At 38.0% G+C, this 19,597-nt stretch overlaps 4 protein-coding genes across 4 annotated transcripts; 2 read left to right on the plus strand and 2 right to left on the minus strand.

Moving 5' to 3' along the window:
• Window positions 1-2,223: 2,223 nt before the first annotated feature.
• On the plus strand, window positions 2,224-7,721 carry LOC101290768 (queuine tRNA-ribosyltransferase subunit QTRTD1-like). The gene is made up of 10 exons (XM_004299826.1): window positions 2,224-2,527; window positions 2,601-2,775; window positions 2,869-3,027; window positions 3,539-3,632; window positions 4,317-4,387; window positions 6,062-6,113; window positions 6,386-6,434; window positions 6,536-6,673; window positions 7,205-7,324; window positions 7,406-7,721. The coding sequence occupies exons 1-10, from the start codon at window positions 2,328-2,330 to the stop codon at window positions 7,551-7,553; spliced, it is 1,206 nt and encodes a 401-aa protein (XP_004299874.1). The 5' UTR covers window positions 2,224-2,327; the 3' UTR covers window positions 7,554-7,721.
• Window positions 7,722-8,698: 977 nt separating this feature from the next.
• On the plus strand, window positions 8,699-10,407 carry LOC101298803 (GDSL esterase/lipase At1g33811-like). The gene is made up of 5 exons (XM_004301417.1): window positions 8,699-8,954; window positions 9,067-9,191; window positions 9,293-9,544; window positions 9,756-10,014; window positions 10,190-10,407. The coding sequence occupies exons 1-5, from the start codon at window positions 8,699-8,701 to the stop codon at window positions 10,405-10,407; spliced, it is 1,110 nt and encodes a 369-aa protein (XP_004301465.1).
• A 374-nt stretch (window positions 10,408-10,781) lies between these two features.
• LOC101299096 (GDSL esterase/lipase At1g71691-like) lies at window positions 10,782-12,939 on the minus strand. The gene is made up of 5 exons (XM_004301418.1): window positions 12,777-12,939; window positions 12,355-12,476; window positions 11,739-11,978; window positions 11,117-11,366; window positions 10,782-11,017 (listed from the first exon to the last, which is right to left on the minus strand). Exons 1-5 carry the CDS (start codon window positions 12,937-12,939, stop codon window positions 10,782-10,784), a joined length of 1,011 nt encoding a protein of 336 aa, XP_004301466.1.
• A 1,864-nt stretch (window positions 12,940-14,803) lies between these two features.
• On the minus strand, window positions 14,804-17,034 carry LOC101299389 (clathrin light chain 1-like). The gene is made up of 3 exons (XM_004301419.1): window positions 16,604-17,034; window positions 15,522-15,675; window positions 14,804-15,364 (listed from the first exon to the last, which is right to left on the minus strand). Exons 1-3 carry the CDS (start codon window positions 17,032-17,034, stop codon window positions 14,846-14,848), a joined length of 1,104 nt encoding a protein of 367 aa, XP_004301467.1. The 3' UTR covers window positions 14,804-14,845.
• Window positions 17,035-19,597: the final 2,563 nt, after the last annotated feature.

The following is a 19,597-nucleotide window of genomic DNA, read 5'->3' on the forward strand; positions in this document are numbered from 1 at the left end:
ACATGAAAATTGAAATTCACAAAAGTATTGCAGGAGAAACAAATGAACAGGGAATCAATTCCTCAACTGCAGAAACGAAATAAATTCAATTCATTGCAATCACTACGGATGTGGAGATGGCGGCTTGGAGAGCGGAGGTTGGATTGGAGACTTGGGTTGATTAGGTTTTTGATATGTGAATTACCCACCCGATTGAATCCTCACAAAGCTTCAAGGAAGTGAAGCAAGTTTACCAACAGAGGGAGAGGGTTTCAACCCTCAACCCCATACGGCTCTTTTCTCTCATTGCTTGATTCGACTCTACTCTCTCACCACTCAGCTTTGTGTCAAATATCTCTGCGTTCTGGATTTCCTGATCTTACACCAACTATGAATCCTCCAAGACGTGTTCTGCATTGTCTGGGGATCGACTCTGGAGGCAAATTTTCTCTTTTGTCCTCCGGTCTCGCAGTAAGATCGGGTATTTACCGTGATAATGTTGATATTACAGAAATGTCCTGCCGTTAACGACTCCGTCTGGCGTACGGCACAAAGCACGTAGTCCAGCTTTTGCCCACAATATTAGCCTCAAGCACACTAAGCAACTTTGTTCTATTCGAAGAATTATTTATGATGTAGTCAGCTACTGTCTCATTCCAATTAATAGATCACATGCTAGCATCATCCAAAATAGAAACAAGAGGACAAGAAATACCCAGTTGAATGTCCAACACGCATTGTCCTTGCCATTTCCCACAATCTATCTGATCCTTTTATAGAGGAGCTCTCTTAAGTCCAGCACACCCTTCCATGCCACAGAAGCTGTGGTCTTTATATTAGCCTGAATGAAAGAAGAATGTCTTGGATACTTTTTAGTCACTATGTCGACCCACCAACTATTGTGATTACATATAATTATCCAGTCCAGCTTAGCAATAGCTGCGTTATTAAAATAAGCCTAGGGTCTAATACCAAGCCCTCTAACCTCATCGGGAGTGCAAGCTTTGTCCAAGCAACAACATGAGATTTAGCATTAGAGCCCCAAAAGAAATCTCTTCCCTTCTTATCAAGTTGTATGGTAACTTTAGCAAGACATTTAAAACAAGAGATAACGTGATTTGACATACTAAAAATATTAGCTTTGATTAAAGTAAGCCTACAAGCTCTAGACAACGAGCCCTTTTTCCAACCTTTTAGTTTGAAATTAACTCAATTTAGTGGAATTAACGAGCCCTTTTTCCAACCTGCTAATCTATTTAGTTAGTAATTTTGGTTGTAAACCAATTGTGATCTCTAGGTGATTAGGTTTATTTTTCAAAAGGAGTTAGATAGCGAGATGAATGTTCTTTTGTGTAGACTGAATAATTGAGCTAAACATGTTTGCAGTGAGGGTACTTGTTAATTAGTTTGATTTGCTTACTGTCAGATAGCTTTGACGTAAAATAATAATCGATGTAAGTGCGCTGTGACTATGAATAAGAAATAAAGGTATATATATATATATTATATTTTTAATAATTTTTTTACTTTAAAAAGATGGGTGTTGCTAGATGTACCCAGCAAACTTCTTAATAGACCCAGCAATTAAAAATTATCCTGTATTTTCCAGTTTTGCCCTTGTTATAATAAACCCAGCAAACATCATCTCTAACACCACGTTGAGACCAGAAAGAGAACTAATATGGGGGAGGAAATCAGGAGGAGCTTTCCCATGATCTAAGTATAGAATCTTGAGAAGATTTGATGTACGGGATATCGGAACAGATTGCCTTCAAAAAAAAAATTCCAATTCAATGATCATCCCATTACATATATCTCACCCATATCAATACAGGTATGGAACTTCGATTATCTTAAAACATATAATTGTAGAATATATTTCAGGTAATGGAGAAGAAGAACAAAATCGGCTAAAAATCTCTTAATCAAAGATTGACACTGCAGATGAATAGATGACTACGCAATTAATCACAAAATTTCAATTCAACTCAAAGGCTCAAAGCAAAGCAACGATAAGATGGTATGACCCAGATCCCACTTTAGCCTCCTAAATAGGATGTTGTGTTTACGCAGTTGTTGCCACATCTCTTCTTCTTAATTTAATGCCTCTGATCCGACTCTAAGAGAAGAATTTGTGTTTGCTGGGTTTATTATAATAAGGGCAAAACTGGAAAATACAGGATAATTTTTAATTGCTAAGTCTATTAAATAGTTTGCTGGGTACATCTAGCAACATCAAAAAGGATTTACTTTTCAAAACCCTGCCTAAACCCACTACCGCTACCCCCGCTCGCTCTCTCTTTGTTCTTTCCGACTCCTTTTGTCTCTGGCCAAACAACACAAAAACCATGAAATTCGCAGTGAAGGCATGGAGCAGTGGAAGAGCACGGGCAGGAGTGCTCCATCTGGGCAGCTGCCCCAGCCCAATAGAGACCCCTGCTCTTCTCCTCTCTACCCGAAAGGGCCTCCCCCTTTTCATCCCCCCTGACCTTCTCCCGTCTCTCCCTTCCCCTGATTCCCATCTCCTCCATGTTAGCTCCCTCCACTTGTAAGTAAATGCATTTTAAATGTCTCTGAATTGGGTTTTGTGAAAGTAACTTAACATTTGTACCATTCTGCAGCTTGGAAGGCATCTCGCCCAATACAATATCGAAAATAGGAGGATTGCATAAACTGGTGGGTTTGCCGGACCACGGATTCGTAGCCATTCCGAGAGACTCTATTCAATCCCTCCCGGAATGTAATAGCACTAATAAATTGGGAGCATCTTTCGACACTCCCGTTGGTCGCAGTTTGGTATGAACATATTGGTTTCCATTTGGCTAGTATGAGTTTTGTTGGTTTTTGAGTTAATATAGTGGATTTACTGTTGTTTTTATGTGCTTGTAGGTTAAGCCTGTAGAGTATGTTGAATTGATTTCTTCATTGAAGCCTAATGTATGGACCGCTTTGGCGGACGAAGTCCCTGCATGGGTAAATGATAAGAGGAACAAGACCTCGGTTGATCGAACTGTTAGATGGCTTGACGAATGCATTCAGCTAAATCAGGTAAAAGACCACACTATTTTGCTACCTTTAGGGAGGGCTAACATTAATTGCATATAAGATGTATTATTTGCAAGATGTGTCACTAGAAGACCTAGCATCTTAAAAGTTGTTCCTTAGGAACTAGAATATGTTGGGCACTTTTTTTATCAGTGCGTGTTCACAACCAATTTCACATGATGTTTGTATCCTCAGCAAGTTAGTGAGGAGCTATGCTTTATATGGATTTTGTAAATATTCTTTGAATCCTCTAGTACCTTTGAAGACATTGGAGGTTGTTGATTTTCATTTTAGTTCTTGCTTTAGAAAAACATTCAGTTAGTTGTTAATAACTTTGCCTGTGTGGCCCCTTAATTTTGATTGTTAGTTTCTTTGGAGTTTTAATACGATGATGTCTTGATGCTGTGACGGTTTAACTCTATTAGTAGGGTTTCAAGTGTTAAACTGAGTTTTCTCTGTATTTTTTTTTTGTTTAAATTGATTGATGGACACATACTAATCGTTCAAAATGTAGGCAGGTGGATCTGTTTTTGGATCCATTGTTGGAGGATCTTCTGTTCAAGAACGTGAGCGATGTGCGCAAGAGGTGGCCAGCCGAAGTGTATCAGGTTAATCACTGTTTTCTACTATTTTCTTTTGTAAAAAGATGTATGCATATGCTCCTTATTTTCTTCTAACGACTGGACAGTTGACCATAGTTCTAAGTTCTAACCGGAAACAGTTTTCATGTTTTGGTCAGATTTGTTGTCTTACTTGGGGGTGTTGCTTTTGTTCCATTACACAACACAGCAATTTTTGCTTTCTTCTTTTTTTCTTTTCCATAATTCTGATTTGGGTCAGTTAATATACTGTTTTGACTTCTTCACAATCTCTTCACCTCTGCGCTTGTACTTTTTCCCAAGATCCTCCACTGAATGTACCACTCAACTACAAAACGGTAGAACAAAATATTCACTAGTAACAACTTAAAGATAACCATTCTTTATTCCTGCCAGTAAGAGATTGATGTCATTGTTATAAAACCATCATGATTTGGTATTCAAGTATTAAATAATTATGTATCGTACATGCATATAATTACCAGCTCAGTCTATTTGGCCCATATAGTAATGAATTAGTTCAAACGCTGAAGCAAGGTCACCTGATTTCTAATAAAGTATGCACCAAAGCATGTCATCCTTACATGGATTTGAAAACTCATGAAAGCTATTATAAAAACACATAAATATTCTGGTGTATTATTATCATTTACGATTTCATTTTTAAACATTTAGATATATATCCTTGTGCAGGTTATTGGATTGGAGGTTTTGGGCTTGGAGAGAGCATGGATGAGCGCCCTGCTCTCCTTAATGCTGTTACTGTAAGTTACCAACCTTGAATTTATTTCTAGATTTAATCAGTGAGTCGCATTGCTTATTTTAGAAGCAGCATATTCCATTTGTCATTCAAATGCTTAATGAGATCGGTAATCTTTGAAGATCACTGGTCAAGCAACTTAAATCAAGTTGACTTTGAATGAGGGTTATGATAGAGGTCAATATTTGTTGTCAGGGTTTACACTTTCTCTTTTCTTCTCAGAGAGAGGGGAGGGAGGGAGAACCATCACTAGGGTAATAGTTGGTTGGCACTTGAGGTCAAACAGCTGTTATCTGTTCTAAAAGGTATTAATGTATCACATCACTAGGAAACAATGCTACACTGTAGTTTGTTTATTGTTCTTTTAGGGGAATTTGGTTGACCCCTTTCAGGGGTTTGAGGTAGATGTTTCTTATTGCATAATCAGTTGACAATTGTCATGATAAAAATTGGGTGATAAATTTGAAAATTTCACATTCCCTTGTACATAGATTAGCAGGCCTGCCCTCCTAGATTTATGCCTTTCCTCCTTTTTATATCCAAGAATAAAAGGGGATAAATGTACAAGACAGGAATGTTAGATTATGTTTTTGTGCAATGCGCAGTTGTTGCTCGTGTTTGGGGAAAAGGTGTTTATAGATGGGTTGAGTTGGAAGTACCCTGGGAGTCTTACTCTATTAAGTACACAGAATAATGGCTTTCGAACAGGTTGCAGTCTGCTAGATGTCATGTGGGTGCTTTGGATGGAAACTAAAAGAAAACAGATTTTGGGTTGGAGGAGCTTTGGATTTAGGTGAAATTTTTTGCAGCTTTATGGGCTTCTGTTTTAGCTGAATTTAGAGAGTATAGTATTTCTCTCAGTTTGCTTGACCGATAGGGAGCTGTAGTAAAGCACAGGGTTCTTTAGGTGGTTTCTCTGCATAGTTGTGTGTTTGGTGTATTTTCGTGGCTTTTGCTGTTTTTCCTACCTTGCAGTTGCTTGGAAAACTTGTCCACTTTTATCTTATCAACGATTTTTGTTATTGTTTTTTAGTGAATATAATTTGTTCCTTTGAGAAGTTAAAGGTTAACACAATCCTAAAATGAAGTGTTCCAAACAAAAATAATAAAGACGTCATCTTCTGCCTTAACTAAAAGATTAGAGTGCATCTTTTACTCTTACACTATATAAGTGTTCTGAATTTTTTCTATTTTTTTTAATAGTTTTATTCTTTTTTATCAATATAGGCTTATAGCAAGAATACCAATGAAAGAAATACCTGAGGAGTAAACCTCAAGGCACAACATAGTGAACTGCTCCCCCACAAGTTATTTATTCACAGAGATGTTACATTTAGCCAAAATATGGTTTATATTAACACACGAAGTTAATTCTTAAACTGCCATCACATCAAGTTTTTCTTTTCAATCTTGGCTTGATAGTAATTTGGTAGTAGGACTTTCTGAGGACCACACTGGATACTGTACAAGTTCTTGTTGTGTTACTAACAATTACACTACCAATTAAGCCGCTCTTCGACCACAGTTTGAACTTACTTAAAATGACTCTTGGAGTAATGTTGTTCGTATGTAGTTCCATCATTTGTCTTCTTTAAAAAACAATAGCCGAGTCAATATAATAAACAATTACCTTTTCCGTTATGATGATTTATATCTAATAATGCCAGAATATGTTCAGGATATCTTAGAAGAAGAGAAACCACGCTTGGTCAGTGGGCTTGGACTTCCAGGTAATAGGTGTAACGAATTTACCATTATCGATCTTTTAGATCTCTGCTAACAGATAACATCTGAGAAAATTTCATGATTTGGATATAAATACATCATTTAGCAGAACATATTCGTGTCGTATTTTCTGTAATCTTTCATATGGTAATAGATTGTAGTCATGCAATTGTTTGGACAATTCATCGAAGAATAATGTCTCTATCACTTTTAACTTCTCTGATATACATGACATTCTAATAGCAAATGAACTTGTGCTCTTCCTTATTTCTGGCAGAGGAGGTCTTGCAGGGTGTTGCTGCAGGAGTTGATATTTTTGACTCTACGTAAGTTGTTCATTCATTTCTAACAATCTCAGCATTGTCTCTCCTTGCAAGTATCTTCTCCAGAAGGGGTAATATCACTAACATGTATCAATCTAATGCAGGTATATATACCATCTTACCCTTGGAGGCTTTGCACTTACCTTCCCACTAGATGGTGTTGAGACCAATGTCTCTGCTCTTCACTTAAGTAATATAGGAAGTGATCAGAGCAAGATTAATTTAAGAGCAACAATTTACAGGTAACTGATGACTTCACTTTATGCTTGTATCACTAACGGTCTTCACAAGTCAATCGGTTTAGTATTTTGTCTATCAGGTTGATAGTTTAATAGTAACCCATGTTTGACCTTAACTTGTGGATACACAATGTATATAGGGATCCATGATTGACTTCACTGTGTGCTTACCTAACCAATGCCAAGCTTCTAGATTTGTCCTCCTTATAAATGACATATCTATGGTGTAACACATTCATGTAATTCAACATTATTCTTCATTATGCAACTCAATAGATTGCCCAAGCTATCTGCAATTGGCTATCGATTTGGTGATAACAAATGCTATTATTTTTAATTTATTTCCAAGTTTGTTAGAGATAATGCGAGTTGGAATAGCATTTGCATTTTGGGACATAAATTTGTGAAGTGCATCTTAGCATATTTTATAGAACTTTTTAGTGATCATTTATTGCTCAGTATATCAAAAAATAACTATTGCAGTGCTTGCAAGAGATGTTATCTTGACATTCTTTTTTACCCTCTTTTTTTCAGGAAAGACACTACACCAATTGTTGAAAATTGTAACTGTTACACATGCCAGAATCATACAAGAGCATACATTAATCACCTGCTCAATGTTCATGAAATGCTAGCTCAGATTCTACTTGAAATGTATGGGCTACTTTATTATACAGTTGGCGTCTTCTTTTTCTTAATGTGTTTGTGATCATTGTGTTATTCTTTGAATTGCAGACATAATACTCACCACTATCTAGGTTTCTTCCGCTCAGTAAGGGAGGCAATTAAGTCCGGTAATTTTGAGCAATTCAGACAGAAGTTTTCTGAGATTAAGCGTTATCATATGCATCTTGCTTCTGAAGCTGCTGTTGGCTGTATGTGAGTTCAATCCAATTTTCATTATGTAATTTTGGAGACAAATTGAGTAGAGTTGGATGATATTGATGAGTCAGTAGTGAAATGTAGATAAGAGCATCAATTTGATAACCCCCTTTTCGTTCTTGTTGATAATTCCCAAGAGATTCCAAGAGTTGTAATGCAAGATTCTTACTTTCCTGGCTCTTTCTCAGTATTTTTTGACAGAAAGACATGTTTTAAACACCTAATGTGAACAAATTCAAATGATTTTGTATGTACATGACTGAAGTTCAGGCTCTAGGTAATCTTTCCCATTATTTTTTTGTTGTTTGTTTGTCGTATAGTTAGACAATAAATAAACAGCCCAAAAAAAAACGCTATCCCAGATCATCAAAGATGACATTGATGACTTGAGGAGGATAAGTGTGATGATTGATAAATATCATATATGCATGGATAAATATGGGGCGAATATTGAAGTCACCTGAAGCAACTATGCTGCAAGTCCTTGTTTTCCTCTAAAAATATGCATCCTGCAGGAGCATCTTGTCCAGGCACCACTGGGACATGGTAACTCATTACCAGTCTTTCTTATCTTACTACAAATGATGGATAACATCTCTTATCGGCTTAAAGAACAAAGATTGGATTTTGGACATCATTAGATATGTAAATCGAACTTTGATATGTGCTAGTACCAAGCCCATAGTAACTGCATGGTGAGAACTGAGAAGTCCTCCCCTAATTGTCTTTGCATTCTATGAAGTTAAGAGTAGGTTTTCTCTTTTGGTCTGAAGAAGCTAGAAGTGGTTCATCTTTATTATTTACATACAAAGTATATCAAAGCGAGAAAAAGATGAGCGATTTGTCCATGGAATTTTGTATCCCTAGCTTCCATACATATACATGGATGTGCACACTGACAAATGTCATACTGATCTCATCTGTTTCTAGTACATGTATGAAAATGGCAAAATTTATAGCAGTTCACAGGATGATTGTCCATAACCACCGCTGCTGAACTAAAAGTTTGCTTTATTCACAAGGCCTCATCATCACAACCATATTACACATGAGTGGCTTAATAGCTATTAGGAAAAGGCCCTAGAACATGTCTATAAAACCGTAGGCCTGTAGCAATGAGAAGCTATGGTCCAATCAGATTAAGAGATGAGGAAGTTTAAAGAGTTGGGGAGGTTGTTATTTGCACTAGTGGTTTGGCTGCGGTTGAGTGCCAGGGCTTGCTCGCAGCCACAGCAGCAGCAAGTCCCTTGCTTCTTCATTTTCGGTGACTCCTTGGTGGACAATGGAAACAACAATCGACTGCTCACACTTTCTAGAGCAAATTATAGGCCTTATGGCATCGACTTTCCTCAGGGTGTCACCGGCCGCTTCACCAATGGTCGAACCTATGTTGATGTACTAGGTAATGTGAATGTGTGTGCACATCAATAATTTTCATTGAACATCATTCTTTGGATACCTAGCAGCTCCTGTACCGAAGTAGTAATCTAACACTATTCTTGTGGCATTTGCAGCTCAGCTTCTGGGGTTTCCAACTTTCATTCCGCCTTATTCAAGAACTCGAGGAGCTGCACTTATGAGGGGAGTGAATCTTGCATCGGGAGCATCTGGCATTCGAGATGAAACTGGAGATAATTTGGTAACAAGAGACCTTTACTCTGACATTGATGTTAGCTAAGACACATTCTTATCACATTAATTTGGAGTGTACGTTAGATTGAATTTTTTTTCCACGCACAGGGTGGTCACACATCGATGAACCAACAAGTCCAGACTTTTGGAAATGAAATACTTCCGGAAATGAGGAGGGTGTTAAGAGGAGACGCCAATGCACTAAGCAGCTATCTTAGCAGATGCATCTTCTATTCTGGGATGGGGAGTAATGATTATCTTAACAATTATTACATGCCTGACTTCTACTCGACCAGTTCCGATTTCACTACAAAAGCTTATGCTGATGCACTTCTAAAAGACTACTCGCGCCAGCTCACTGTAAGTAGTAATTCAGACAGCTACATTATACTAGATCTGAAAAACCATCATTTACTAGTTCCCCGTGTTTGAAATAACAAAACATAAAGAATCAGTGTGAGGGTGAATTTCTCAATGTCAACAGTGGCCATCTTCATCTAGTGCAAGATATTAATACATGTTTCTATCTGAAACAAAGTCTCTACCTTTATTTTTTCTACGTTTTCTTCAGCAACTGTATTCCTTTGGAGCTAGAAAAGTGATTGTGACAGCAATTGGCCAAATTGGCTGCATACCCTATGAACTAGCAAGGTTTCGTGGAAACAACAGCCGGTGCAATGAAGACATCAACAAAGCTATTGTTATGTTCAACTCAGGGCTTAAAAAACTTGTTGACAGTTTCAATGGCGATCAACTGCCTGGAGCCAAGTTTGTCTACGTAGATGCTTATCAAAGCAACGTTGACCTCTATCAAAACCCAAAGGCTTCTGGTACATAAACTACATATTTTGCATGCATAAAACATAACTACATCCCCTAACTAGATTGACTATAGTTGACAGCAATCACAGCATACATGTCAGATATGTGAAGAAAACTTTGCATGCTAGCAGAATTTGTTTTGGTCCGTATCTAACCCTTGATTTTGAAAAATGGTATATGCAGGATTTGATGTGATTGATAAGGGGTGTTGTGGAGTAGGAAGGAACAATGGGCAGCTAACTTGTCTTCCTCTTCAAGAAGCTTGTCGAGATCGAACGAAGTACCTGTTTTGGGATGCCTTCCATCCAACAGATACAGCAAACGTTGGGTTCGGCAAGGTAACATTCAGTTCCAGACAGTATACGTATCCCATCAATATACAACAATTGGCAATGCTATAAGGGGGTTTGGAGCTTCCATGCATAAGCATATTTATATTATGATTGTTCTCACAGGTTGTTAAGCACTTAAATTGTTGGTAATAAAAGGTTGTCTACTTGTGTTTTAGTAACTTATGCTAGCACCTGTATGTTTAATTTAAGATGGTAATATGACTAATATCTTCCTTAGATAGCTAGTTCCAAAACAACTTCAGAGCAGGTCTAAACTTCTAAAAACATAATCAAAACCAAAATAGATGCGATTTTAGTAAGCAGTGCATAATACATGGAGAATTAGACAAAGTAGCAAAATCAAAATGGATGATGCCAAATGATAAACTAGAATCATGCGAAGTTCCTAGCTAGTTTCAGATGATAAGTTTTCCTCTCATTAGTTAATTGGTTTCAATGTTAAGAGTGGAAAGCTGCTGAATGTTCATGGGATAAACCTGGCTAAAGTCTCCACTGAAAGCTTTCCTGCCTATTATGATGTTCACAGCTGCGGTTGGGTGAAATGCATCCCAGAACACGTACTGGTCACGATTTGGGCAAGGTGTTTGCATTGGAAGACATGTTATTTGCCCTCTATTACGCCCAATACCACAGCATCCACGATTCGCAACACTTAATCCTATTGCCAGTACAAAAGATAACTTAGAACAAAAATTGATCTATGGCTGATTATTGATGAAGAATATATAAAATTGATGTAGATGATAGCGAGGAATACCATAAACTCTAGCATTGGTGACGATATCTTCAAACATTTGAGCAATGTCAATGTAAATGAACTTTGAACCAGGTAAGTTGGTATTAAGATTGTTGATCATTGCCTTCACATTTGCGTTGAAGGGTAAAACAAGGAGATTAACATCCTCTGAGCAGCTTCCATTTGGACTTTGGGCTAAGATACTTGGTATGCAACCCATCCTCCCAACTCCAGCAATAACAAATTTTCGAGCACCAAGATTGTAGAGCCTCTGTAATATGTCATATTCAGATAAATTCTTAGATATTCTAGTCTCTTTAACATGTAAATAAACTACAACGTTGCCAAATTTGTACCAATCTACACAAATGAAGTTTAAAACAAGCTAGCTCAGAGAGTCAGAGTTAGAATAATTAGTAAAAGATGAACAATGTTTAGTAACTGTAGCTTTACTAAGAAAATTCTGTTTTTCATAGCTTGGTTCACATCCTGGACAGATCTCAAGCTAGTAGAGATAGGAGGCCTCTATATGTACAAAGAGGTAGAGTCCACTCCTATCAACGAGACTGTCAACCGATATGATCTAAGAACATGGTCTGCCTAGCATTACATATTCATAAGGAGAGGTGAAGTACGTTCTTACAGTGAGATGATGAGTGTATTGCTGAGCCAAGAGATCAGCAAATTGTTGAGCATTGTATTGATTCTTGGTGTCATAGTTGGGCATAAGGTAATTGTTTAGGTAGTCATTGCTGCCCATTCCAACAAAGAATATGCACTTCCCAATGGCCCGGGCAACATCATCTGCGCCCAGGTTCTCTGTTATCTGATCAAGTGTAGTCTGGAAGTTCTTTATTTGTTGACCAAAAGGAATGCGACCAACCTGACAAAGACAATCGATTCAGGACCAAATTATTCCAGTAACTTGCTCTCAAAGATTGTATTCAAATGCCAGGAACACATGCATAATGTAGCTACATATATGTGTTGTCTAAGTGTTAATCTCAACTATTACGTACATGTCCAAGTCGATTAGAGTTTAAATGTACTATCTAACGACATAACATGTCAAACACATATCTAATGGTGTTTTGCAGATATTTGGAGTTTAATATGAGGAAACTGTCTTCTATTGATATGGTGGAATAAGGCATGCAAAAGCTTGAGCAAGCGTCATGTGTCTACCTAATCAATAAGATTAGGAAAGTAACAAATACTATGTAGCTAATCGTTTCATGAATGAAGGTAAAACCACGTACGAAGTTTCTGCCAGTGATATCAAGGATTCCAGCGGCTGCAGATGCATAATTAACACCATGAAGGACTTGATCTCCAGTAGCTTCAGAGAAAGCAGGAATTAAGGGAAGTCCTAGCAATTCAGCTGCATGAATACAAATATTGTATACTATGTCAAACAGTTCAAAACCACTAGCTACAATCTCCCAATATATAAGAGTAATAAATTTAGAAGAAAAAACAAGGAAATATGTGCCTAATATTTGTTCAAAATATATGGTTTACTCCATTAATTGGAAACTAACTGCCTAATCTTCTGTCAAAAATAACACTAATACTCCATCCTAAGACTCTTAAATTAATCATACTTGAAGAGTTGAATTGAAGAGCAAAAGTTTTAAACAACATGCAAGATGAAACATGCAACATGCAGAGACAAAGTTACCTATTTCATCAACCATGGTATAACCATTGCTAAACCGACCAGTTGGTCCGCCACTGAAATCGATTCCATAGGGCGGATAGTTGGCTTTGGCAAATGAAGGGAGGTTGTTGTTGTTGCCATTGTCAATCAGAGAGTCTCCAAATATGAACATTGCAGGCACCATTTCTTTCCTCCCTTCTGCAGCACCACCTTGACCCCAAGCTACTTCAGCCTGCAGCACCATGAAGTACAAAACAAGCAAACCAGAAGAAAACAGCCTAAAGTAGAACTGCTTAGCCATGAATATATGAATGTGTTTTTGAGTTGTTTCAGATGAGAATGTGGGAGAAAGAAAGAGTAGAGAGAGATCAGAGGTGAGAGGTGGTGTGGGTGAATTTACTGCTACTGGTGTCAATGGAACGAGGTTTAAATAGGCGTTGTAATTAAGGTAGTGGTTGTGAATGTAATTAATGAATTCACCTGTTCTCCAACACTGTAGTGAATACGAAATAACTAACTTCCATATTTCTGCAGGTCCTGCAAGCTTTCTGGAATCTTTACTCTCTCTCTCTCTCTCTCTCTCTCTCTCTCAGAAGTCAGAAAAAATGTATGAAGTTTCCGTAATTCTAGCTCTTCGATCACCATGTATATACAACCTACCTACTATTATGCATTACGTACTGACGAAAAATGAAGTAGCTAGATGTATATAATCTCCATTACTATATTATGCATTTATACAACTTTATAAGATAATTAGAATATTGTAGAGGATCAAATTAACCTAGGTTTCCAAGTGCCTTGAAAAACATACAATGCCTCTTTGTAATAACCAAGGGTTGACATTGCTTCGATGATATGACAAAAGTGTTTCCTTTACATTTGAGACCTTTACCAATAGTCGAAAATGGCATGGCTAGAAAACATTTCTGCATTTCTTGAGATTCAAAGTTTCTGCTACGAAGATAATTAGCCCCGAAGAACTCAACACGCATAGTTAAAGAGCAGAAATGGTTGAGCATATGGACCATGCAGCAGAGGCAGTCATATATGGCATGCCTGTGAGAGAGCAAGAGATGATTGGTGGTGTTGGCGGTGCTCAGTCCCAATCCAGGCACCTCATTAATTTGGTTTGCATGCAAGTTCAACTTTGTTTTGCCAAAACTATTAGGAATTGATTGTTGTGCTGTGTACAGGCATCTGATCCCGTTAATGAAATGGTGCAATATATGTGAATCGCATACGTAGGTGTGGGTAGTTGGTGTTATGTTGTAATAACTGATAATATCTTACTGCCTTTTTTCGTATATTTGCTTCTTTTTCACTTGGAGGTTCATCCTCCATTAATTTCCTTTCTTATAAGGAGTCCCGGATAGAAGCTCTCTCCTATGATAAAATTAACCATGCAACTGCCGATGGATAAAGCGACTTCAAACTCTTAGGTGTTCCAGCTTCCAGGCTGCAGCATATATATATGACGCCAAGGTATTTCAAGGTGTGGTACTATGAGCTGATTGGCTATCCTTCCTCATACAACAATTTAGCTCGGAAGGAAGACAAATAGACAATCATTCAACACCTACATATGCAGAAGGAAAGGCAAAGCTGCACTTCAACTTGTGCAACAACTTGACTATATATAACGGTATCCAGGGTATGGTTTCACTAATAATTCCGATGCATCCTTGCTATAGAATTTCGCCAACATTGTCTATGCACACTCTTTATTGGACTACAAGTTTAATCTCAGCTACGACAATATCTTGCCTACCAATTTTTCTACATATAACTCTTATATTCAAATTAAATATCGCCAGAGATGAACAAATAAAATACCCAAGTACGAAGCCAAACTATAGTACGTACATATGTAATTCCAAATAACACGATAGTCGGCATGAAAAGAGTGAACACAAAAAAGGAGTTCACTTATGAATTAAGCTGACCTACAAATACCCTAAAGCAAGTAAAAAAGAAACCTTTGCAGACTATACACTCCATATTGCAGACTCTGGATATAACTTTGCTTATTCTTCCAGATGAATGTAAATAAAAATTAAAAATAAAAAATAAAAAATGAAGATGTAACATCACTCTGTAAGAGCTGGCCCTGCTCCAGCGAGTTGCTCACCCTTCGGTTCAGCAGGTGGTTGACCCTCATGTTCAGCAGCCTGCTCAACTGTTGGTTCAACAGGAGCCTCTGGTGTTGAAGTATCCTTTGTACCATTAGCAGTAACACCTTTGGTAGGGGAGACTTCTGGTGTATTTGTTTTTCCATTCTTTGGATCTTTCCCTTCCTTGTTGTCTTTCCCTTCCGGTCCATCCTTTCCGTCCTTTGCATCGTCTTTGGCAGGTGTCGGCGGAGGAGGCATCATGTGTGGTGGAGGGGTCTGTTTGAGCTTCAGGAAAATTTGGCGCATTCGTGAAAGATCAGTAGGTTTTCCAGGTTTGGGACCTTGGATGACAACAATTGAAGGCTTCTTATCAGGATCCTTTTTCCCTCTCTTCTTCTCAATATTAGGGACCTCACGAGGAATAAGCTCTGCTATTGCTTTCCAGTAATGCTTGTCTGCTTCTTTGTGGAACTTCTCTTGGTTGGCCAAGTAATGCTGCGAATAAAGTCAGATTAATTTTATCTTCTAGATAGAAAGCAAGAAAGGTGGTTATGTTCGCATTTGCATACAAGCACCTGTGTAGAAGTGAGAGGTAAATTAATGGAATAGGTAGACAATGGAGATTCTACATCAAATATGTTCTCAGTATTACCTTCTCTTTTTCTCGGCTGTTAGTCTTGTTAGTTTCACAAGTGAGCTTCCTTTTCTCATAAAAGGCCCTTTTAAACTCTTCAGCTTCTTCAATAATTTGGCTTCGCATCTCCTTTTCTCTTTTCGCTTTTTCCTCGAGATGGATAGCATTTAGACTGCAAGGATGCACGTTCAATGGTTAATATTTATAATCGTTTCAATGGAAACCAATGACCAAAAAAAAAATTAGAAAACACAAAACGTAAAACAAAAACAACGACAAAAGGATTGAAAATGAAAGTAATTAACCATCTTTTCTTCCAATAATGACATATAATGCTAGTCAACAACCCATTATAATTCCTTCCAATATATGCAGCTATATTAAAATTCCTTGTTCAATATACTGAGATATATTAAGCTTTATGTATAAGAGAAGTTTTATCTGGCTAATCACGGTACGACGTCATTAACACAGCTGGTTTGGTGAGATTCATCTCCTCCTTTTATTTTGTCATATTGTAGTAGTGACCTTATGGGTCTTCCTCAATTTCGGTTTTCATATATAGTTTTGTTTCGTTGTTATTTTGTTATGAGAGGTTTGGCTCTAATCCTCTTCTCTTGATTGTTTTTTTTTTTTTTTAATTACTATAAGAGTTTTAGGGGTCATTTCTCTCTCACTCATCTTTCAGCCAAAAAAAAAAAACTGTAAGCAGTTGCTACTAGACGAGAACATATTCTACTTTCATATAATTTGGAATGAATATTGTCTCACTCGTTGCATCCCCTCTTACATGACTAGCCTAATGACAGTAAAGGTTTTTACCACATTCGGAAGTACATAATACAGATTTTTGTCTCTAAACTCCTAGAATACTTATTTTTACCCTAAGACAAAACCACTTTATGTTACTAAATATATATCCACCCAAACACCGTAAAACACAAGAAAACACAATTCCAAATACAGGGACACAATCACCCTCACAAATCAGATATGATGGTAACGAGCACATGCATGTTACAAATGCCACTGGTTAGAGCAATTGTGGATGTCGATATAGGCATATATACCATACAATCTTATGTTGCATGAGAACTCACCGGCGCCACTCGCGGCGTGCAAAGCCTTCCTCCCGCATTTGCTCCGGAGGCGGAAGCACCGGCTCACCGGAAGTGAAAATGTCACCCTCATTATCACCATCTGCATTGCCCTCAAGAGCGGTCGAATCAAATGGCGACGCGTAGTCGTGGGGATCGGGGTTGGAGGCTTCAGTCCCAAATCCTCCTCCTCCATATGGCTTGGGTGAGGGATGTTGTTGCTGCTGCTCGTTAGGAAGAACAACATCGTCTTGGACATCTCCCGAGTGGAGCGTTGAAGGCGGAGGTGGTGCGTCGGAGGAGGGGAAGTCGGCCTGGGTGGGAGGGTTGAACGACGACTCGTAGCCCATGGTTACATCGTCGTCGAAAGGTTGAGTGGTGGGGGAGGGGTAATGGGGTTCGTCCTCGTTAGGAAATGAGTCGAAGGACGACATTGTGGATTCTAAACAAAAAGGGGTCTGTGAAAACAAGAACAAATAAGAAGAATGGGGACTTTCTGTTGTGGGAGATGAGATGAGAGATCGGTGTGTTCGGATCCAGAATGCATGCGTGGCATTGTGGTAGAGATAATCAATCTCCCCGTTGATGACAACAACGTGTTGGCGTTTGGTTAGCATGCTGCATGCATGTCATCAAGCATTCCTTTTTCTCTTTTTTTTCTTAGGAAAAATTGTCCAAATAACGTCTCATTTTTTTTAGAGAAGTTAACATTTGGTATCTCAGTTTTTAAAAATTTCAAAACAATATCTCACGTTTTTGCCTCGACTAAAGAACGATATCTGGTACTGTTAAATCCGTTAAGAATACCAACGGAAGACATATTATTATCACAAAATGACCAATTTACCCTTATTTCTATTTTTATCATTTGTTTTTCTGCTCCAAATAATAAGAAAAACACAATAATAATTAAGAAAAAGAGGTACATACGCTGCTGCCTGCGGTCTCTCTCTCTCTCTCTCTTCACTCCAAAGGCTCAAACTTGAAGTACAAAGCCGTTCTAGGATTCTCTCTCTAAGATCCAAAAACACTCCTCTGTTCAATCTCAAATCTTCGATACCCAATAACAAAACCCACCTCAACTCCACTCACATAACCCATTATTTGATACTTTGATGCCTTTTGTGATCTGGGTCTGAGTTGAACTCAAGGTGTTAGATGCGCCTGTTGGATTGTTGCTTTGAAAGTTTTTGGATGCTTTGTCACTGACATGCAGCCTGATCAAAGAAAAAGTCTGTGGATGTGGACTTCTTCACTGAATATGGGGTGAGGGGAGTAGGTACAAAATAGTCTTCTTCATGAAGACTGGGTGTCGGATCTCGTCGGTGCGGCATGTGCAAGGCGGCGACTAATCTAACCGGTTAACGGGGCCTCGAGATGTTTGCCTCGGGAGGCTGGCCTCCGGACAATGTGCCTTCAAAGTCTTCAATCTTCATTTCAACTGCTCCAGCTTGTTTCTGGGTTTGGGATGTTTATGATGCTTCACCATTAATGGCAGATTGGCAGTTGGATTTGTGTGTCATTCTGGTTTGCTTCCGCAAAATTACTCTTGCTTGTTATTGATCATCACTAAGCCCATACCTTATATAATCTCTTCTGCTTATAGATACGGATGAAGTTGTTGGTCCCAAGACCCTGAGTTAGAAAGAAGTCAAACTCAGTTGATATGTTAATGGGACCAATTAAGCTTATACAATTAAGAACACGGAGTATACAATATCTCCATTGCACATCACTATACGCAAAAAGAAGACTCAAAATAAGCAGGTTGAGACTTGAGTCACACATCAAGGGGAAAACGGAAATGTTGCTCTGCAGCAACGACACTCGCTAGCTTGGCTGAGATGACAAAATTATAGGTGGATTGAGTTTAAAGCCACAATTCAGTCCCCGAGTTTCATCTGAAAAAGAAGGAAGGAAGAACATTCGGGTGAGAGAAAACAATGTTTAGGAAACAAAAAAAGAATCAAAATGGAAATGGACGAAAATAGCCTTCAAAACATGTTTGTCGTTAGTTTTCTTAACGGAGTTAACAGACCTAGATATTATTCTTTGGTCGGGGTAAGGCCGTGAGATACCGTTTTGAAGTTTTTAAAAGCTGAGATACTAAAAGTTAGCTTCTCTAAAATATAAGACACTGTCTGAATAATTTTTCTTTTTTCTTATTAAAAGGGTGTCATCAAGCATTCTAAATTAATAGAATTTATGAAACGTATAAAACAAGAACTCAGTGATCAATAATTTACATAATGTCAATATAGGCAAAAAATGACATTTATCATCACCAGAAAAACTTGTTTGAATCCTTTGGACATTTGTGAGAAATTTACCAATGTATAACAAACCACAAAAAGATTTTCAGTGAGAGAGTGGAAATTCTTATAGCACAAGTAACATATGTATGATACCCAATAACATATGTTGAGACCTAATATACCGTGTAATCTTAGTTATTTATATATTGAGACCTAATATATGTATGATAAAGTCATAGATATCATCCATATAATGTCGTGTATTTACACATAGTGTGTTAAAATCTGGTTCTGACAACATCAAGATTTTTGCCCTCACGTGACCATTACAATGTACTCAATCAAGATGCTCGGCAGAATCATGTCAACCCGAGGAAATGATAGAGATTAAGAGGAGGAACATTCTTCAGAAGGGCCGGCCCTATGTTAGCCGAGGCCTTAGATGTAAAAACAAAAAATATATATAATTTTTATAAAAATACTTACGAGTCGATTACTAAAAATTCTAGACCTTAAGATTCATAACGAAAGGTAATGAATCATTTTCATGTCAAAAACAATTACACCAAGTAACAACTGTGGTAGAAGCAAAAAAGTGACTCACAATTCAAAAAGAAAGCAAAAGTTTTAGAGGCTGGGAGAGGTGCGGCAGAGTACCCTGGGAGAGCGCCCGGCAGCTCCTCGAACTTGTGCTCAGCGCTGACGTCATCCTCGCCGCGGCCACCGCGCTGTGGAGCGGCAG

This window comes from Fragaria vesca, linkage group LG5, assembly GCF_000184155.1.
Source record: "Fragaria vesca subsp. vesca linkage group LG5, FraVesHawaii_1.0, whole genome shotgun sequence".
Lineage (NCBI taxonomy): Eukaryota > Viridiplantae > Streptophyta > Magnoliopsida > Rosales > Rosaceae > Fragaria > Fragaria vesca.

Bases quoted from the DNA above. Each gene is read 5' to 3' on its own strand.
- LOC101299389 (XM_004301419.1), bottom strand. From the start codon at position 17,034: ATGTCGTCCTTCGACTCATTTCCTAACGAGGACGAACCCCATTACCCC. The intron at 15,676-16,603 runs GTGAGTTCTCAT...GCATCCTTGCAG, and splicing joins GCACGCCGCGAGTGGCGCCG to TCTAAATGCTATCCATCTCG. The intron at 15,365-15,521 runs GTAATACTGAGA...CTTTATTCGCAG, and splicing joins ACAGCCGAGAAAAAGAGAAG to CATTACTTGGCCAACCAAGA.
- LOC101298803 (XM_004301417.1), top strand. From the start codon at position 8,699: ATGAGGAAGTTTAAAGAGTTGGGGAGGTTGTTATTTGCACTAGTGGTT. The intron at 9,545-9,755 runs GTAAGTAGTAAT...CGTTTTCTTCAG, and splicing joins ACTACTCGCGCCAGCTCACT to CAACTGTATTCCTTTGGAGC. The intron at 10,015-10,189 runs GTACATAAACTA...TGGTATATGCAG, and splicing joins TCAAAACCCAAAGGCTTCTG to GATTTGATGTGATTGATAAG.
- LOC101299096 (XM_004301418.1), bottom strand. From the start codon at position 12,939: ATGGTGCCTGCAATGTTCATATTTGGAGACTCTCTGATTGACAATGGC. The intron at 11,367-11,738 runs GTAAGAACGTAC...GACATATTACAG, and splicing joins AATACACTCATCATCTCACT to AGGCTCTACAATCTTGGTGC. The intron at 11,018-11,116 runs GTATTCCTCGCT...TACTGGCAATAG, and splicing joins CACCAATGCTAGAGTTTATG to GATTAAGTGTTGCGAATCGT.
- LOC101290768 (XM_004299826.1), top strand. From the start codon at position 2,328: ATGAAATTCGCAGTGAAGGCATGGAGCAGTGGAAGAGCACGGGCAGGA. The intron at 2,528-2,600 runs GTAAGTAAATGC...ACCATTCTGCAG, and splicing joins CATGTTAGCTCCCTCCACTT to CTTGGAAGGCATCTCGCCCA. The intron at 3,633-4,316 runs GTTAATCACTGT...ATCCTTGTGCAG, and splicing joins GGCCAGCCGAAGTGTATCAG to GTTATTGGATTGGAGGTTTT.